The 21181-nt window shown below is 44.5% G+C and overlaps 1 protein-coding gene across 1 annotated transcript in view; it reads right to left on the reverse strand.

Annotated features, from left to right (window-relative positions):
• The window catches only part of shq1 (SHQ1, H/ACA ribonucleoprotein assembly factor), an 84290-nt gene that overhangs the window by 45124 nt on the left and 17985 nt on the right, over positions 1 to 21181 (reverse strand). Inside the window, 2 exon segments of the mRNA XM_038810673.1 lie at positions 12971 to 13119; positions 15503 to 15625. Of these exon segments, the coding sequence (XP_038666601.1) occupies positions 12971 to 13119; positions 15503 to 15625 (272 nt within the window).

Below are 21181 nucleotides of genomic sequence, written 5' to 3' on the forward strand. Positions count from 1 at the left end.
CATTTTGGGGGGGGGGGGGAGGAGAAGAGAGAAACGAGGGCAGTGTCATGTGCAGGCTGAGTTTGGGTCTTTAAAATAGTTTCTCTCAAGGTTAGAGGTTCTTTTTCCCACCCTCTAACTGTTGCAGAATGATTGAGTGCAAAACTAACAGAACCATCCAAAGTTAGCGATGAGGGGGCGGCATGGTAGCACAGTGGTTAGCACAGTTGCTTCACAGCTCCAAGGTCCCAGGTTCAATTCCCAGCTTGGGTCACTGCATGTGAAATCTACATGTTCTCCCAATGTCAGCGTGGATTTCCTCCGGGTGCTCTGGTTTCCGCTCACGGTCCAAAGATGTGCAGGTTAGGTGAATTGGACATACTAAATTGCCCTTAGTGTCCAAAAGGTTAGATGGGTTTCTGGGTTGGGGTGAAGGTGCGAGCATAAGTAGGGTGCCCTTTCCAAGGGCGGGAGCAGACTCGATGGGCTGAATGGCCTCCTTTAGCACTGTAAATTCGATGGGCGGGCTTCTCCGCTCCCCTGCCGGGTCGGAGAATCGCTGGGGGGGTGGCGTGAATCCCGCCCCCCGCTGAATTCTCCGGCACCAGAGATTCGGCGGGGGCGGGAATTGCGCCACGCCGGTCGGCGGCCGCTCGGAGCCCACCCCCCCCCCGGCGATTCTCCGGCCCGTGATCGGCCGAAGTCCCGCTGGTTCTTTGCCAGTCCCTACGGCGTATATTAGACTAGGTCCCTTACTGGCGGGACCTGGCGGCGCGCAGGGCGATCTGGCCCCGGGTAGGGGCACCCACACGGTGGCCTGGCCCACGATCGGGCCCACCGATCCGTGGGCGGGCCTGTGCCATGGGGGCACTCTTTTCCTAAGCGTCGGCCATGTGAGCCTCCGCGATGGCCGCGCATAGGTGAACCTTTGGGACGGGCCAACGCCGGAATGGTTCACACCCCGCCGGGTACGGGAGAATCCCGACCCATGTTTAGGAGTGCAAAATTGGCAGAACCATCCAAAGTTAGCAATTTAATTGCTTTCTCAAATGATTTCCCAGCCGAATTGTCCAGGCAAAGTTGGCCCATCTGGACAATTGCTGGGTAAATCCTTACGCGGGAACTTCCAAGAGGGATTCCCCAGCACATCTTTCGGGTAACCCACCAATGTGGATTGGGGAGACAATTAGTTATGGCCCCATAGTTCTGAAAAAAGACTTGGCAGATTCATTTCAATAGCCTTGCAAATTCCCACACCCTTTTATATCAAGTTGCCCAATATAAAAAAGTGCCTCTTCAAAGACCTGAAGGTATTTTTTTTTTTTAAAGGCAACATTATATTGCAAATACTGGCACTGGACTTGACTTACAGAAGCATACACAACCCTGTAACAAGAACAGTGTGTTGTCCTTGGCAGATCCCACAAACTCTATGGTAACCTGGACATTATCAAGAGAATGTTTAAAAATGCTGTACACAACAGTTCATTTTTATTACAGAAACAAACGGTTAAAAAAACAACAAAAACAGGAAACGCTGGACAATTTCAGCAGGTCTGACAGCATCTGTGGAGAAAGAACAGAGCTAACATTTGGAGACTGGCTGACTCTTTTCTGACCCTCGGTTCTCACACCCATTTTGGCACTGTGCAATCAACATCAGCACTTCCAATGTTAGCAAGCGTTCTTTTTTTTTTACAGATGATACTTGTGTAATTTGGGTGGATATTTTCTCTCTGCACATCACCATGTACGTAACAAGATTCGTTTTTTGAAGTGCAAATCTCTTTTTAGCTCAGACTGACTAATTGTAGGAGATTGTTGTTTCCCTTGCTAGAAGTCAGGCAAGGCACACAACAGCAGTAAATTATTTTAATTGTAGGAAGTCTTGAAGCTACTGAGTGCTCACAGGAAGCCGCACCTACTGCCCACGTCTTGCAGGTTAAAAGGCAGATGTGGGCATATTGCTGCCCGAGGATATGGCACACTTTGTACCACATGAGTGTATCATGATACCAATAGGCATACAGCTGCAAATATCAGATAGATAAATGTTGCAAAAAGTCTCAACTGATAAACCAGTTTACTTTTGTTCATGCTTTTCCAGGTCATAAACTTGAGACACACTGAACAATAAGTACTATATATATGAAATATTCAGATATTACAACAGTGTCTACACACGGGTGGCACGGTAGCACAGTGCTTAGCACTGTTGCTTCAGATCCAGAGTCCCAGGTTCGATTCCCTGCTTGGGTCACTGTCTATGCAGAGTCTGCACATTCTCCCTGTGTCTGCGTGGGTTTCCTCCCACATGTCCCGAAAGACGTGCTGTTAGTTTGACCATTCTAAATTCTCTGTGTATCCAAACAGGTGCTGGAATGTGGCGACCAGGGGCTTTACACTGTAACTTCATTGCAATGTTCATGTAAGCCTACTTGTGACAATAAAGATTATTTTCATTACTTCAAAAGTTCTTCACCTGCAGAAACGCACTCTGGAATGCCTCGAGAACATGAACAATACCCAGAAATGCAAGTGTTTATTTCCTGCATACCTATGTGGTCCTGTAATAATTAGGCCTGCAATAACTGTGGCACGGTGGCACAATGGTGAGCACCGCTGTCTCACAGCGCCAGAGATCCTGGTTCGATTCCGATCTTGGGTTACTGTCTGGAGTCTGCATTCTCCCCATGTCTGCGTGGGTTTCCTCCGGGTGCTCCAGTTTCTTCCCTCCCGCAGTCCAAAGATGTTCAGGTTAGGTGGATTGGTCATGCTAAATTGCCCCTTAAGTGTCCAAAGGTTAGGTGGGGGAGTGGGCCGCCTTTTCAGAGGGTCGGTGCAGAGTCGATGGGCCGAATGGCCTCCTTCTGCATTGCGATTCTATAAACTCTCCTTATTTTAAAGGCTTGCAGTTCACAAAGTTACTCAAGGATTTCACACAACTGCCTTGCATAAGCTGCTCAGTTACTCCCCGATATTATTTCCTTTAAGATACAGCCTAAATCAATTAACAGCAATTTATATACTAAAAAGAAACTTTGACAAGTACAAGCATGATTAGCTTAAGGTTATAAACAGTTAAATATACTTTCCTGAAACGGATTACCAATTAATAGGCACTCTATATTAGCATTTTCAATGACATGGTACCTTGTACTGCTCAAATGAACATGAAAACCTTACTGAAAGTTAGTCTGAAATACAGCCGCACTTTGAAAACATTTATTCACAAAAAAACCCACAAACTTTATAAATTACACAAACAATTTCAAATCAATGCAATAGGTTTCGACTGCGCCCAGCCAGACGCAAGATGTTCTTCTCCCCACCTCCGCACCTCCCATCTGGCAGGAAATGCACTCTCAGTTGCCAGTCTGGTCACAGCTAATCACCATGATATGGTCTAATGCTCAAACCAGCCTCAACTACCGTATATTTTTTATAGACATTCTCGAGTTTTTAAAAAGACTGTTTGTAATTCAGCAGATAGATGGGTCACGTCCAGTCAGTGGGGGAAGTCTGTGCTAGTTTGCCTCTCATTCTCACACAACACTGCTAAGCTAGCAGCAATGCATAAAAAGAAAAGAGAACAAAACACTCTCCCTGTCGGTACACAACCTCTCCATTGGCAAAGCGATGGAAAGCATCGTTGACAGGGCTATCAAGCAACACTTCCTCAGCAAAAACCTGCTCACTGACACGGGGTTTTGTTTCAGCCAGGGTCATTCAGCTCCTGACCTCATTACAGCCTTGGTCCAAAGATGGACAGAAGAGCTGAACCCAAGAGGTGAGGTCAGAATGACTGCCCTTGACATCAATGCAGCATTTGACAGAGTGTGGCACCAAGGAGCTCCAGCAAAACTAGAGTCGAAAGGAAAACTCTCCACTGGTGGGAATCATACCCAGTACAAAGATGGTTGTCGGAGAACAGACACTCCCTTCAGAACTGATGCAGTGGCAGCAGTGTGCACGATCTGCAAGACGCACTGCAGGTCCTTCGACAGTACCGTCCAATCCCACAACCTCTACCACCTAGAAAGACAAGAGCAGCAGATGCATGGAACGTCACTCACCATGCTGACTTGGGAGCCATATTGCTGTTCTTCCACTGTCGCAGGGTCAAAAACCCTGAACTCCCTTTCCAACAGCACTGCGAGTGCTGTTGTGGTTCAAGGTGACAGCTCACCACTGCCGTCAAGGTGAAGTAAGGATGGGAGTGGAACACTGGCCGAGACTGTGTCGCCCACATTCCATAAACAAATTTTTAAAAATTCCTCAGCAGTGCATTCTTAGACATGTTGGAAGCGCTGGTGTGGAAGGTTGAATCCTCCAAATGAATGCAAAGGTTGCTGAGAAACTGGGGGAATGGAACAGAGTCCTGATAGTGATTTACTTGTACTTCTTGCAATTTAATATATTGCACACACTGGTCAGAGCGTCGCCAGCTCGACACTGGGGTGAGCAAACATGGATTGGGAGACCGCTTTACAGATCCAGTGGGCAGCACGGTAGCACAAGTGGATTGCACTGTGGCTTCACAGCGCCAAGGTCCCAGGTTCGATTCCCTGCTGGGTCACTGTCTGTGCAGATCTGCACGTTCTCCCCGTGTCTGCGTGGGTTTCCAGCGAGTGCTCCGGTTTCCTCCCACAGTCGAAAGACATGCAGGTTAGGTGGATTGGCCATGATAAATTGCCCTTAATGACCAAAAAGGTTAGGAGGGGTAATTAGATTGCGGGGATAGGGTGGAAGTGAGGGTTTGAGTGGGGCGGTGCAGACTCGATGGGCCAAAAGGCCTCCTTCTGCACGGTATGTTCTGTGACTACGAGATCAGCCCCATTCAGTCTGCAAACAGGACTCCAGTCAGCTATCATTTTAATTCTTCACCCACTCCCGCTCAGACTTCAGCTTCTTGCACTGTTGCAACCAAGCTCAGCACTTGTTCAAGGACCAGCATATCCTCTTTCCACTTGGCATTTTCCAGCCCTTCAGACCCAACACGGACTTCAACAATTTCACATCATAACCTCAGCCTATTTAAATCCAGTTAGGGACCGTTAACATTTCAAAAATAATCCGAGACCCTCATTTTAATTAACAGAAAGACATGGGGCGGGATTCTCCGGCCCTCCGCCGGGTCGGAGAATCACCGGGGGCCGGCTTGAATCCCGCCTCCGCCGTCTTCTGAAGTCTCCGGCACAAGAGATTTGGCGGGGGCGGAAATCGCGCCGTGCCTGTCGGCGCCCCCCCCGCCTGGCGATTCCCCGGCCCACGATGGGCCGAAGTCCCGCAGCTGTCATGCCAGTCCCGCCAGTGTGAATAAAACCACCTACCTTACCGGCGGGACCAGGCGGCGCGGGCGGGCTCCGGGTCCTTTTGTGGGGGGGGGGGGGGGGGGGAGATCTGGCCCCTGGTGGGGGTGCCCCCACGGTGGCCTGGCACGATGGCGGACGCGGAAGTGACCTCCTCCCCGCTCATGTGCAGGGATGACGTCAGCAGCCGCTGACGCTCCAGCGCATGTGCGGACTTCTGCCAGCCGGCCGAAGTCCCTTCGGCCCGAGTTGGCGTGGCGCCAAAGGCCGTTCCTGCCAGCCGGCGGGGCGCCAACTGCTCCGGCACGGGCCTAGCCCTCAAGGTTAGGACTTGGCCCCTAAAGGTGCCGAGACTTTCGCACCTTTGGGGCGGCCCGACGCCGGAGTGGTTCACGCCACTCCATCCCGCCGGGACCCCCCGCCCCGCCGGGTAGGGGAGAATCCCGCCCAAGGTCTCACTTTGTTTAAGCAAAATACCATTGCAGAAAAATTAAATCAATTTTTAAAATAACCAAACGTTATTAACTTAAAAATATGGTTTATAACGACTTAGCTTTATTTCTAACTTCCCCCAAGAATTCTCTTACAAGACATATCAATCTTAAAACATTTACTTCTGTAGCGACTGCCCATCAGTAAGTCACAGTCCCCTGGAGAATTCTCCTCAGCTCCAAAGTTGGCAGATGAAAATTTTTCATTTCTCATCTTTTGACTGTGGATGCCTCCGTCCCTTGTTCTGGTTACTTGCCAATACTTCCAAGCTAATCTGCTGCTTTCCTTTTTTTACAGTAAGACACTTGAGAGGCCCAGTCTAGAATGTGCCAGCAGCTTCAAACTAGGCAATCTTCCAGATTCAGTTCCCTCAAATGTGAAACTGAGATTAAGCCTCTTCTGCCTTCCAGACAATCAAAGTAGTTGGTGTTTTACTCTGCTTCCAGCATGGGTCCAATCGTCATTTATTTTGGCTATCTTCTCTCAGCGAGCTGCAAACCACACAAGGTCCAAACTGCAACTCAAAACCTCACCCAGCAAACAGGTTATCCATTTTGGTCAGAGAAACAGAAAAGCAACTTATTATCTATATGGAGGGAAACTTCAGAATGCTTCAGTGAAGAGGGATCTGGGTGTCCTTGTGCATGAATTGCAGAAAACTAGCATGCAGGTACAGCAGGTAATAAGGAATGCAAATAGAATTTTGGTAGTTATAGCGAAAGGAATAGGGTATAAAAGAAGGGAAGTGTTGCTGCAACTGTGCATGGCATTGGTGATACTGCACCTCGAGTGTACAGTTTTGGTCCCTTTATTTGCAGAAAGATGAAGTTGCATTAGAAGCTGTTCAGAGGAGGTTCACTAGATTGAATCCAGAGACGAGAGTTTGTCTTATGAGAGATTGAGCATTGTAGGTCCAAAGTCTCTCGAGTTTAGAAGAACGAGAGGAGATCCAATTGAGGTATGCATGATGATAAAAAGGTATTGACAAAGTGGAGGGAGAGCGGATGATTCCTCTTGTGGGGCAATCTAGATTGAGAGGTCACAGTTTCAGGATAAGGAGTAGCAGATTTAAAACAGATGAGGAGAAATTACTTCTCCCAAAGGGTCATGAATCTTTGGACTTCACTACCCCAGAGTGCAGTGGATGCCGCGACATTGAGAAAATTTGAGGAGATAATTAGATTTTTAATTAGTAATGGGTCGAAGGGTTATGGAGGACAGGCAGGAAAGTAAAGTTGAGGCCGAGATGAGATCATCCATGATCGTAATGAATAGGGGAATAGTCTCGAGGGGCTGAATTGCCAACTCCTGCTCTTAGTTCTTATCTTATGTAAGTTCACCTGCTCTGTCTCTCCAACTGTTAACCTTTAAGTGAGCATGTCCCCAACTTTTCAAATGTACAGGCACCAAGCTTGCTTTCACTATATTTATCCATTTTTACAGTTAAACTTTAGGATTTTGAAAACAAAAATGATATACTTAAACCATGAACTAGATATTCACAACATCATTACCTTTGTCATTTTAGCTCTCCTGTATTCAAACCTATCCCAGACCTTCCCTTTTGGGTACAGTAATAAGTCTTACAACACCAGGTTAAAGTCCAACAGCTTTGTTTCGAATCACTAGCTTTCGGAGCACTGCTCCCTCCTCATTCCAGGTGAATTGCCTTTTGTGGTTCTTGCCCACTCAGCCCCTTTGTCCACCTCTTTTACTTGCTTCAAACCCGCTCCATTCCCCTCTCTCTCCCCCGCTGGAATCTTCAGCCCTACAATCCTCTGAGATATCAGCATTCATCGAATTCTGGCCTTGATTTTAACTGCTCCACCAATTGGTGGTCGAGAAGTTCGACAAGGCTCTGGAATATCCTTCTGATATTTCTTCTCCTCTCTAACTCGTTTTCCTCCTTTAGGCACTCCTTAAAACCTTCTTCTTTGACCAAGCTTGTGGTCACCTGACCAATTATCTCATTTGTCTTGGTGTCATGTAAATTCTCCTGTAAAGCACCTTGGGATGTTTCATTACGTCAAAGGCATTCAAAGTTGTTGTGGACCAGTTCATGGAATCATCACTGTTCACAAATCACTTCAAACAGCGACTGTTCCCAGGTCTACAAAATTATGAGGGGCGTAGACAGAGTGGATAGTCAGAGACTTTTTCCCCGGGTAATGGGGTCAATTACTGGGGGACATAGGTTTAAGGTGCAAAGGGCAAAGTTTAGAGGAGATGTACGAGGCAAGTTTTTTTTTAAACACGGAGGGTAGCGGGTGCCTGGAACACACTGCCGGCAGAGGTGGTGGAAGCAGGGATGATAGTGGCATTTAAGGGACATCTTGACAAATACATGAATAGGATGGGAATAGAGGGATACGGACCCAGGAAGTGTAGAAGATTTTAGTTTAGACTGGCAGCATGGTCGGCACAGGTTTGGAGGGCCGAAGGGCCTGTTCCTGTGCTGTACTTTTCTTTGTTCTTGTTCTAATCAAGATTTTCACATCCATTTTGAGAATCACATTTCAACAGAATTCAAGCCTGTTGATAAAGTCAAAACCAAGACACAGAGCTTCTCTTCACTGATCATTAAATTACCTCTCCTTCCAACTCCCAGTGTCTCAGCTGCCCCTATTTATAGCTGATCAAAGTGCTTTATTGAACAATGCCCTTCAACTGTGTACCTTAACAATATATTAACAGTACTGTTAATAGGACAGGAAACGATTTCTTGCACTCAGTAATGGTGGGTGAAAGAGAAAGAAAGTAGCAGCCATTTTTACGATCACGCCCAATGGTTAATCACTCAACAGCAAAGTAGAAGAAACGGCCCTACAAAAGGACATACACACACACACACCCGAGTCCTTCCAGTTAGATTCAGGAAGAGAGCCCGGTTTATGCAAAGGAAATATCACTCACTTAGAAGTTCAATATCCAGAAGCCTGCTGTGCAACTCATCGATCTCCACTACCTATCCTCCCATTGCACAGCCCTGGTACAATTTTAATATCTGCAGCAATGAAGCCAAAATGTCCCATATAACTGTTTCTTCTCGCACACCACAAGATGCCGGCAATTGGCAGCACGGTGGCACAGTGGTTAGCACTGCTGCCTCACATGCCAGGGACCCTGGTTCAATTCAGTCCTCGGGTGATTGTCAGTGTGGAGCTTGTACATTCTCCAGTGTCTGCGTGGGTGTCCTCCCGCAGTCCAAAGATGTGCAGGTTGGGTGGATTGACTGCTAAAATTGCCCCTTCGTGTCCAGGGATGTGCAGGTTAGATTATGGGAATGCAAGGATAGGCAGGGTGGACACTAGTAAATGGACAGAGTGCTCATTCGAAGGGCTGGTGCAGACTCGATGGGCCGAATGACCTTGTGCACTGTAGGGATTTCATTCTATTCTATGCTCTGGATCAATCCTCTGATCCAGTTTCAATTTTCTATTCTGCCACATGATAACATTATCGCCAAGTACAGCATCAGCTCCCTTATGACAATGAGTTCAGCTCTCCACTATTACTCTACCTCCAACACTGCTGTATTGTTGTTCTGTCAAGCCAAAAACTGTTGAGAATGAACCATCTCGCAAAAATGAAAGTTTGTTTTGCTCAGTTCTCACTTGTAACTCTTCAATTTAAGTCAGTTTTCAACCTATTCCTGACCTGGATGACTGAGTGTATTGGGCATCACATATTCTTTTAAAAAAAATAAATTTAAAGTACTCAATTCATTTTGTTTCCAAAATAAGTGGTAATTTAGTGTGGCCAATTCACCTACCCTGGGGGTGAGACCCATGCAGACACGGAGAGAATGTGCAAACTCCATATGGACAGTGACCACATGCGGGGATTGAACCTGGGTCCTCACCGCAGTGAGGCAGCAGTGCTAATCACTGTGCCACCTACAAGCATCACATATTCTGAGTGCCTTCCTTGACCTTGCACTGCAATTCAAATCCAACCCACAATCCCTCTTCAAGATTGAACATCACCATTTTCAGAAGACCTCTCGTCTCCTTTTGCCATTCGAATGCTTTCCTCCTCATCTGCCTCCTGTGCAAGACCTTGTACAAATTCCAACTCATCCAGAACTTTGCTACTGGCCTTCTGTTTCAGACCTAGGCTATCTGACTCTAATTACTTACTTTAGTGGGATTATAGTGGCAACACAACAGGGCTAATAATCCAGAGGCCCAGGCAAATGAGCAAATCACACCAATCAGGACGCCCAATGGAATTTAGATTCAGTTCCTAAATCTGGAGTTAAAAACTAGTCTGTCAGTCAGTCACGGTGCACATGAAACTATTGTCGAATGTTATAAAATCCATCCGGTTCACTATCGTCCTTTAGGGAAGGAAATCTGCGACCCTTACCTGGCCTACATGTGACTCCCGACCCACAGCAATGTGGTTGACTCTTAAATGCTCTCTGAAACGGCCGAGCAAGCCAGTTGTATCAAACTGCTTTGATGTCTCGAAGGAACACAACCGGACAAACCAGTTGACATCGACCTAGGCGTAATGCCCTGTGGGTGTTCATACACTACATGGACTATAGCGGCTCACCACCAGATTCACAAGGCCAATAAATGCTGATCTAGCCAGCGACAACCCATGAAGAAATAAAAAGTAATCATCTCTACCGACTCCTCATTGTTCAGCACATTATCAAATTTTCATTCACATGCAAAATGGTACCTTGGTTTGCCTCCACCCCACCTGTACAAGCTCTGCTGTATCCCAATTCATGTCCTTTAGAGTCCAGACAACTGTGCACCAACAATCCCCTGGATCGATGGCATTGCCACAGTTCTGCACTCTGGAGTTAGTTGTTGACAAGTTTTTTTTCCAGACCGACAAAAAACTTCCTCAGAAACTAAATTCCTTGTGATGCCACTTGCTGTTATGCCCTCCATCTTTCCCCCCTGATTTCCGCTCGGTGTCTGATTGCTGACCCTCTTGTGTTACACCCCAGGGACATGTTTCATTGAAGCTGCAAGATAAAATGCAAGTTGCTGTTTTAACACCATCTGCACGTTGGCTCCCCCATGTGGTGCTCTGTGGGTATTGGCACTGCAAAGTCTCTTGACATACATCAACATGGTTTATATCTAGTTCATTAACAAATTGAATACCTCGTACACGTACCATGTTTGAGATGCATGCACATTTTTCATCTGAGAGAGAAAAATAGAAGGGCGGGTGCATGCAAGGCCCAGGTAGACAGGAGAGGAAGACTGCTGTTAAAGAATATATGACACAGTAATGCATCTGTATTACTATGAGCATTTGTATTTAAGATAATTTTCAGCATTCTAAGGTTTGAGTTTACAGTTATGGTCATACATTTTCAAAATATAATTTGAATTCTGGGAAATAAAAAAAACTCAGCTGACAAGCATTTTCATTGGTTAAAATAGCCAATGACGGTAAACCGTGGTCTTATTTTTTCAACAATGAAACAAATTCACACCATCTTTCAAATTAGTGTTTTTTGAACATTCTCTCACCTCCCCCTTCTCTCCTAACACTACCTTTCTGCTTCTCCTTGCAATGTCCTCTCCTCCCCACTTTCTCTGCTTCATAACGCAAAGTCATTCTGCGCCAACATTTTCACGATCAACAAATCGAGATGAAGGGAATTAATTGGCTGAAAAGTATCAGTACCACTAACAAAGACAGGGCGATACGGTGGGGCAGTGGTTAGCACCGCTACCTCACGGCGGCAAGGACCCAGGCTCGATCCCGGCCCCAGGTCACTGTCCATATGGAGTTTGCACATTCTCCCAGCGTCTGCATGGGTTTCACACCCACAACCCAAAGATGTGCAGGCTACATGGATTGGTCACGCTAAATTGCCCCTTAATTGGAAAAATATATAATTGGGTACTCTAAATTTATTTTTTTTAAACCAAAGACCCTCGCACAGCCTGTTGTGCACATGAATGTTGGCTGAATGCATTTTTACATCAACTGCCAAAGCTATACCAAGTACGTCATGTGCATATTCTGATTTAAGAACATAGAACATAGAACAGTACAGCACAGAACAGGCTCTTCGGCCCTCGATGTTGTGCCGAGCAACGACCACCCTATTCAAACCCACGTATCCACCCTATACCCGTAACCCAACAACCCCCCCTTAACCTTACTTTTTAGGACACTACGGGCAATTTAGCATGGCCAATCCACCTAACCTGCACATCTTTGGACTGTGGGAGGAAACCGGAGCACCCGGAGGAAACCCACGCACACACGGGGAGGACATGCAGACTCCGCACAGACAGTGACCCAGTCGGGAATCGAACCTGGGACCCTGGAGCTGTGAAGCATTTATGCTAACCACCATGCTACCGTGCTGCCCCTAAATTTCTCAGATTAACACAACCATTTCAAATACTCAAAATGAATAATCCTTCAATGAGGCACAAATGTTCATTAAAATCATTTGAAAAATGATATTGAACAGAATTGAAGAACATTACAGCTGAAGATGAATCTTCAGACAGTAGGTACACCTCACATTCTCAGACTGCACAATGTAAGTTTTGCTGATTGATTTTAGATTATACACTTAACTTAGTCATATTTCTAAAGGTTTAACATTTATGTACAAAATCTCACAATTTATCAACTTGTAAATACAAATACTTCCAACATTTAAATGATGCTGTGTTGTGACATTCGGTAATATAATTCTGCTTTTCTTACGACATTGAGTGTAACGGTGTGACACAATGGGCAGCACTGCTGCCTCACACCACCAGTGACCCAGGTTCAATTCAGGTCTTGGGGGACAGTTTGTGTGGAGCTTCTTCCCACAGTCCAAAGATGTGCAGGTTAGGTGGATTGGTCATGTTAAATTGTGCCTTAAGAGTCAGAAGATGTGCACGTTAGGTGGGGTTAGGGTGGAGGTGTAAGCCTAGGTGTGGTGCTCTTTCAGAGGGTTGGTGCAGACTGGGGAGGCCATTTGGCCTCCTTCTGCACTGTACGGATTCTATTCTATGAACAGCTCTCCACGGAGTCTGAAAAATTGTGTTGCTCAATGGCACCCAATCTGATAAACCATTTCTCTCTAATCTCAGTCTCCTAAAACTGAAGCCATAGACTTTTCCTTGTCATGGCAGCAACACTGAAACAGCAGTGAACACTCAACAGTATCCGGCCAGATTGATAGCACACTAAGAACCTGCCTGCAATCTTTCGAAGACTCCTGATCTCAGGTTCGCAAAGCCATAGAAGCAGCTGGAGTTTATAACATTGCCTTCCAAATGAACAAAGGGACTTTGCTCAATTTCCCAGTCAAATTCTTCTTCCTCCTCTTCGGCATTGATGGAGGGTCCTGCAAAAGAAATTGCAAGAGCATTTCAATCCACTCTGCTCGGAAAGACTGAACAAAGGTGGAAAACAATTGTAACTTTATAACAAGGCAGCGACAGCTCAGCAACCATCATACTTCATCCACACATTCACAGGGTGCATATTTCAACTTATCCAAAATGCCAACAAATGGTCTGAGTGCAGGTACAGAATACGCATGCCCATTTGGAATTCTGATGGGACTATGCAATTTATAAATTCAAACACTCGCCCCGATTCACCTTCTATCTGGAGACCATACATCAGGGATATATACTGGTCTTGGACAGGGTACAGCACAGATTTACTGGATACCGGACTCCAAAGGCTGGATTACAAGGACAGGTTGCATAAAGTTGGTTTGTATTCCCTCGTGTTTAGAAAGCTCTGGGGTGGTCAAAACAAAGTATTTAAAATGATGAAGACGTTTGACAGCAATACAGAAAAGCTATTCCTGTGTTGGGGAAACCAGAACATGGAACATAACCTTAAAAGGTAGGGCAGCACGGCGGCGCAGTGGGTTAGCCCTGGTGCCTCACGGCGCCGAGATCCCAGGTTTGATCTCGGCTCTGGGTCACTGTCCATGTGGAGTTTGCACATTCTCCATGTGTTTGCGTGGGTTTTGCCCCCACAACCCAAAGATGTGCATGGTAGGTGGATTGGCCACACTAAATGAAATGAAATGAAAAATGAAATGAAAGTCGCTTATTGCCCCTTAATTGGAAAAAATGAATTGGGTGCTCTAAATTTTTATTTTTTTTTTAAACTTTAAAAGGTAGAGCCAGGTCACATAGGAATTAGGGAATACTTAAAAAAACACACAAAGAAAATCATTCATTCAGAAAGCTCCCCACAGTGGGTAAACTGAAATGTTTCAGACACTTCCAATAGACTTGCGTTACATAAGGGAACCAAGGGATAAGAAGAAACTGGGGGTTAAATGGAGTCATGGTTCCGAACGCTATGATCTAATGGAGTTTAGAAGAAGCTCGATGGGATGAAAATTTTACGATGAAATACCCGAGATTATCTAATATATACTAAGAAAACATAATATTAGCAACTAAACCGAATCCTTGAGAAATCTGATGAAGCTTTTTATTAATCGTCAGAACTTAAAAAGTGTACTATTAATTCGAAAACTAAAATAGACAATGCTCATATTGTACTTAGCATGCTCAGGGTGAAATGTTCTGACACATTAAAACGGTTCCTTCAACCGCGTGTTGACTCTGGCTAATATTGAATTTTATTTTGGTTTCCTAAATTTCCTGGCATCAAATTGGATTTCGAGTCAGGCATAACTTCTTAATATGCGCATCATGTGGTCATAATTGTGTGATGTTACCTTCCAACTCCAAAAGCAAAAAAGAGGATTCTTCTTTTAAAATAAATCTAGAGCACCCAATTCCCCCCCCCCCCCCCCCCCCAACCAATTAAGGGGCAATGTAGTGTGGCCAATCCATCTACCCTGCACTACTTTTTGGGTTGTTGGGGTGAGACCCAGGCAGACGCATGGTGAATATCCAAATGCCACACGGACAGTGACCCAGGGCCGGGATCGAGCCTGGGTCCTCGGCCCGATTAGGCAGCAGTGCTAACCACTGCGTCATCGTCCTGCCTCCAAATGAGGATTCTGAACAATCGGGGTTAAATTCAAAATGGTAAACAGTTTTAAATAACTCAGACACAAGCATTCAAGTGTATCGCCCTTTAAAGAAAGCGGCAACTGTTACACAATTCAATTCACAGTGCTATTTGTCCTCCTTTCACAGCTTATTGTGATGCTGTCAACGGAGTTCAGTTTAGGAGGTGGAGCTGGTACAAATCAGGAAAAGATCAACCAAGCCAGATTGCAGTCACTGAAACTAAGTTTGAGTCTCTTAATTCAGCACCGGAGATATGGACACAACTACTGCCATTGCTGCTAGTATCATTTCTAATTCCAATGGCTAGTACCAGCAGCTAATTTGAAATACAATTAACTGCAACGTCTCAAATTCAGTAAATTAAATAGGCTCCCTAAGGCACAATCACAAATCATTTTCTATGGCTCCTCTTGGTTCCATTATTCCAGTTGATCTCATGGGAGAAAAGGACCAACTAAATTAGTTCAAGATGTCACACAGCAATTGACAAAAATGTCAAGAGAAACGATCAACGTTTTGACCGACTGATAGCCCACCAAGCAAATCCCATTGCAATAATGTTCCGGAGGCTGGGCAAGGGCATTTCAGTAACTATCCACCACCCTATCCAATCAATGGATATTATCAGTCGCAGCTTTTACATCAGTTTTACTTAAAGAAGCAAATGGAGAGGGAAAGGGTCAGGTGAAGGCACAAATCAGATTGCAAAAAACATACCGATCTCTTCCAGCAGTGGTTTTGCAGATCTTGAACCTTTCGGTGCAAGAAGTGCAGTCAGCATATTCAACCCCTCAAAGTATTCGTCGGGGGTCTCTTTTGGAACCTTTATAGTTAAGGTCCCTAGAAACAAAGCACGAAAGTCAACAATATGAATAAGGGACGGTAACTTGAGGCAAACAGTACAATGAAATTCATTTGTATTACAGAACTGAGACATTCCATTTACTACCATTGCCTCAGTGTTTTCCACGTTGAGTTACCTCTTCCTTTTATTTGGATTTAAAATCTCCATCACTTCAAATGCAGGAGAATACTCCGATTTGAAGACAACAGCACTGAAAATATGGTGGGTGATTAATGCACCAAAGTGACTTATAGTGTTTCAGTCTTAACTGACAAGTGTAGGCTACACTAACCATAAGAAGAGATTAAAGAACTACATTTCATTACAGAAGGTCGCCTGGTAAATACATTGTTAAGTAGTTGGGAACCTGGCACTACTTTGGGTTAAACCAATTAAACCAAATTAAACAAACTGAAGGAGAAATGAAAGGAACAGGCTCTTAAAGTGATACTGCATCAAACAAAAACAAATGGCAATGGAAACTTACAAAATATAATCAAAACGTCAGTAAAGGCGCTGATAAAACACCTTAGTCCCTGTGGTGCCCAACGGACATGAAAGGCCACGATAGTGCCAGCAGACACCATGTGCGCCCAAGGAACCTTACAAAAGGGCTAGAACAAAATATGAACAACTTTAATTAGCTACACGAACATCATTCTTGGATGTCTATGGTGCCATCTTAAGGCAGATTCATTATTGCCTTATAAAACCTTAAACATATTAAACAGAAGGAACCTGAACGTCCTTCATCAATTCAGCTCTGCATTAAAATCCAGTTTAATAATTTTACCATCTTCTCTCTTTCCTGTAATCTATTTAAAATTATTTTCTAATCTTTCATCTGGAGTCAAAATACAGTCATAGCTATTTGGTTACTGCCAAAATAACAATGCCATTTGAACCACCTACCTATTGAATTTGTTAAATTCTTAAACATCACTAAATAGCAATACATGTTTTAATTAATTCATGGTACGTGGATGGCTAGGCCATTTATTGTTCATCCCGCATTGCCCTCGCAGTGGTGAGCTACTTTCTTGAACCGCTGCAGTCCATGTGGCGTAGGTACACCCACAGTGCTGTTAGGGAAGGAGTTTCAGGATTTTGACCTTGCAACAGTGAAGGTACAGCGATATAGTTCCAAGTCAGGATGCTGAGTGGCTTGGAGCAGAACTTTCAGGTAGTGGTGTTTCCATGTGTTTGTTGCCCTTCTAGATGGTTGCGGTCATGGGTTTTGAAGGTGCTGCCTAAGAAGCTTTAGTGAGTCCCTGCAGTGCATCTTATAGATGGTACACACTGCTGCTACTGTCCATCGATGGTGAAGGGATTCAATGGTTGTGGAAGGGATGTCAGCCAAGCAGACTGTTTGGTCCTGGATGGTGTTGCACTTCTTGAGCACTGTTGGAGTTGCACATGTCCAGGCAAGTGGAAGGTATTCCATCACAATCCTGAATGTGCCTTGGTAGATTGTGGACAGGCTTTGGAGAGTCCGGAGGGGTGTCACTCACCACAGGATTCCTGATCTCTGATCTGCTCTTGTAGTCACAGTATCTATTTGGCTCATCCAGTTTAGTTTCTGGTCCACGGTAGCCCCCAGGATGTTTATACGGTTTATAAGTGATGGCACTGCCATTGAATGTCATGGGGAAAATGGTCAGATTCTCACTTGTTGGAGATGGTCATTGCCTGGCACTTGTGTAGCATGAATGTTACTTGCCACTTTTCAACCCAGCACTGGATATTGTCCAGGTCTTGCTGCATTTGGACATGGACTGTTTCAGTATCTGAGGAGTCTTGAATGATGCTGAGCAACAATCATCAATGAACATTCCCACTTCTGACCTTATGAAGGACATTGATGAAGCAACTGAACCTGGTTGGGTTGAGAACATTGCTCTTTTCAAATCCATACAGTTTTAAATTATTTTATTCCTATGCAACAATTTAATTTATGACGCATAGTTGTGGTGCTTTCTAATGGTGTGTTAAAAATGCTGATAGAGTGAAAAAGTTCTGAAAAGGTTAAACTGACAGCAGGGTTGATGAATACAAATTACAATTCAAACATGGCATCTGAACCACTAGGCATGAAGAAAGCGGATGTCATCCCATCAACGAACAACACTGGTGTAGTGCCCTTAATGTAGCAAAATATCCCAAGTGCCCTCAATGTAGCAAAATATTCCAAGATACAAGTATGCGTTATCAATAAAAAAAATATACCAAGCCAAGGGAGATATCAGGCCAGAAAGAGATCAAAAGATTGCTAAAAGAGGCAACTTAAAATGAGAATCTTCAATGACGTGACGGAGGTAGAGGCACAGAGGTTGATGGAGGAAATTCCAAAACTGACAGTCAGGGCAGCTGGAAGCCTGGCCGTCAATGGCGAGCAGCACGGTAGCACAGTGGTTAGCACTGTTGCTTCACAGCTCCAGGATCTCAGGTTCGAATTCTCCCAGTGTCTGCGTGGGTTTCCTCCGGGTGCTCCGGTTTCCTCCCACAAGTCCCGAAAGACGTGCTGTTAGGTAATTTGGACGTTCTGAATTCTCCCTCTGTGTACCCGAACCGGCACCGGAATGTGGCGACTAGGGGCTTTACACAGTAACTTCATTGCAGTGTTAATGTAAGCCTACTTGTGACAATCAAGATTATTTCTTTATTTTTATGGAGCGATTAAAAATTGGGGATGCACAAAATTGCAGAATATGAGCAAGGGAGACCAAAGATTTGTATTTCAGGAAGAGACTTCAGAGATAGTGTGAAGCGAGGACATTTAGAGCTTTAATATCAGTGATGAGGATTTTAATCGGGGGGGGGGGGGGGGGGCACAGTTTGATTGAGAATGAGGTGTGGGAAGAGCCAGGAGGGCACTGTTACTTTCAGATTTGACTGCAAAAAAAAAACAGATGAGGGCTGCAGCTGCAAATGAGTTAGGCCAAAGCCACAGTCAGGCCAGGCTACAGAGGAGGAGGGAGCCAATCTGAAAGATAGATAGATAAGCTTCAAAAGAAAAACTAAATGATCATTGCTGGAAAAACTATATAATTCATGCAACTAAGTGTGATGGAAACTCATGTCAAGGTCAAACACCCCCCCAACAATCTGGATCAGCCTCAGACATAGCCAAAATCATTCTAAATGATCAGTGCAACAACTCAGCTGGGGTCATTGCCAAATTCAGCTGGAGAATTCCACAAATGGACTGGCAGTCAGTTTTGACTCAAAGCTGATCGAGTGGTGCTAATAGGTAATCCAGACAAGGCTGTGAGGACAGTCATAATTAAAGATAACCCAGAGGTATGAGAAAGTATAGCATTGTTCATTTTTTTTTTTTAAAAATCATTCCATCAACATTTATATAGTGCTTTCCAGGTAGTAAAATGCCCGAGGTCCTTCAAAGGAGCTTAATTAAGACAAAAAGTGACATCGAATTAAAGGTGACATTTGAACCAATGGCCAAAATCTTGGCTTTAAGATTTTTATTATGTCAAGATACACAGTACCTCAAGTGAATTTGACTGTAACAGATTCTCTGTGCATTGAGTTCCTGTGAAATAAAGCAGTTTAATGGTGCATGTAAAACCTGGTCTCCCAAAGCATTTATTTGGTCTAGTTTCAGACAAATTGAATAGCTACACATGCAAAAGATCGAGCCATAAGGAAGTAGGGGGCTGTCAACCCTCTCGGATCATCCAGGCGCCAATTCCCATAAAAGATGCTCAGATATCTTATGGGACCAAATAACATTGCTGGAGCTGACTTGAATCCGTAACAACTATTGCAGCTTAAATATTTCAAGCTGCGAACAGCATCAGATGAAGTGTTAGGGGGCTCATGGGAACATTGCAGGAGTAGGCCATTCAGCCCATCGAGCCTGCTGCAGCATTCAATATAATCACCTGTTTTAATGCCCAAAAGGGTCACAAGTCTGACTGGATCATGACAGGACCACGACATCCATTCACGCAAGTCCGACTGGATCATTACAGGACAGGATGATGACATCCATTCACGCAAGTCCGACTGGATCATTACAGGACAGGATGATGACATCCATTCACGCAAGTCCGACTGGATCATTACAGGACAGGATGATGACATCCATTCACAAGTTCACTGCAAAGTGGGTTTGGCAAAACAACTTTTTTTTTTTGGTTGCAAGGTAGTATCACAAGCTGCCCAGAACTGAAAAATACAGCAGGCCAGGCAGCAATTGTGGAAAAAGAGAAGATAGTCAGACTTTGATACATCGCCATTTTGCTTTTCAGGCCTCATGAATATTACAGATGGACAGCTTGCAAGAAGCAATTGAAAAAGTGACCAGGTGAAGGGGGCAGGGGTAGAGCAAAGAGACCACATACACAGACTAAGAAAAAGAATGATCCATAAAGTGATTATATGGAGAATAGGAAACTGTTAAACGACAAAATTGGTAAGAGTAGGACAAAAGGAAGTATGATTTGTTTAGTGAGCTTAGTGGTATTTCCTCACTATGGCTCCAGTAGCTTAGTCCTCATGTCACTGGGCTGGTAACTTAGAGGTTTGCACTAATGTCCCAGAGACAGGAGTTCATATCCCACCATAGCAGCTGGGGAAGGTACATTCAGTCCATTAAATAAAGTTGGAATAAAAAGCTCATTTCATGAATAGTGACAATAAAACTATTGGTTTTATGCACAAACACATTTCACACTACAATTTAAAGTCAACATAAAGGGAGACTCATTTGTTATTCCCACTGAAGACATGCAAAGACTATATCACAGAAAAGTAGAGAAGGCTGCAGAAGCAGATCCTCTTTCGGATTGACAGCTAGGTATAGTGTTTCAACATCGTGATCCACAGCATGTTCATCCAAGTTATTTTCTCACGGACGAGCATTACTAACATTCACTGTCATTTCTTATTTGCTCGTTCACTCAGATACCAGGTGGAGGAAATTAAAGAGGGCTTGGGGTGAGTATTGCCAATTAAACTGCCCAACAAATTGCTTCTATCCCCACTGTGCCAGAAGGCACGGGTTGGAGTCATTTCTGTCTGGACTGCTCAAAGTGATAACGATCAGTTCTCGGAACCTAATTCACTGCCTACATCGCCGGCTGCCTTATTTCCTACAGTTTTATTTACACATCCCATTCCAGGACTTAAGCAGTTTTAATCCATTTGTGAAGGGAAAATTCCAGTTGCTTCATTGCCAAAGGGGAAAAATGATCTCTTTGGGATGTGTCACCAGTGTCAGCATATTATTTCTCGCTGAAAATAATAAGACATTGTTAATCGAAGTTTTGCCTCTTTTTTTCCTGCAATATTCAAGTTCAGTGCTACCAAATGAGTTATGTCTCTTGGGACGACTGTAGAAATTGTTACATATTTTGTATTTGTGACAGTAATGTTATTACAAACCCTGGTTTAAAATGCATACAGGCAGTGTCCACTAAAGTTGTAATTAAAGAGTCATAAAAGGAGAGGTAATCATTCATTCCAATCACTTGCTTGGTTGCAGATAAAAGGGTTAATGAGATAGTGTTGTGGTTGCTGGACATTCCCTG

Source organism: Scyliorhinus canicula, chromosome 11 (assembly GCF_902713615.1).
Source record: "Scyliorhinus canicula chromosome 11, sScyCan1.1, whole genome shotgun sequence".
Taxonomy (NCBI): Eukaryota; Metazoa; Chordata; class Chondrichthyes; order Carcharhiniformes; family Scyliorhinidae; genus Scyliorhinus; species Scyliorhinus canicula.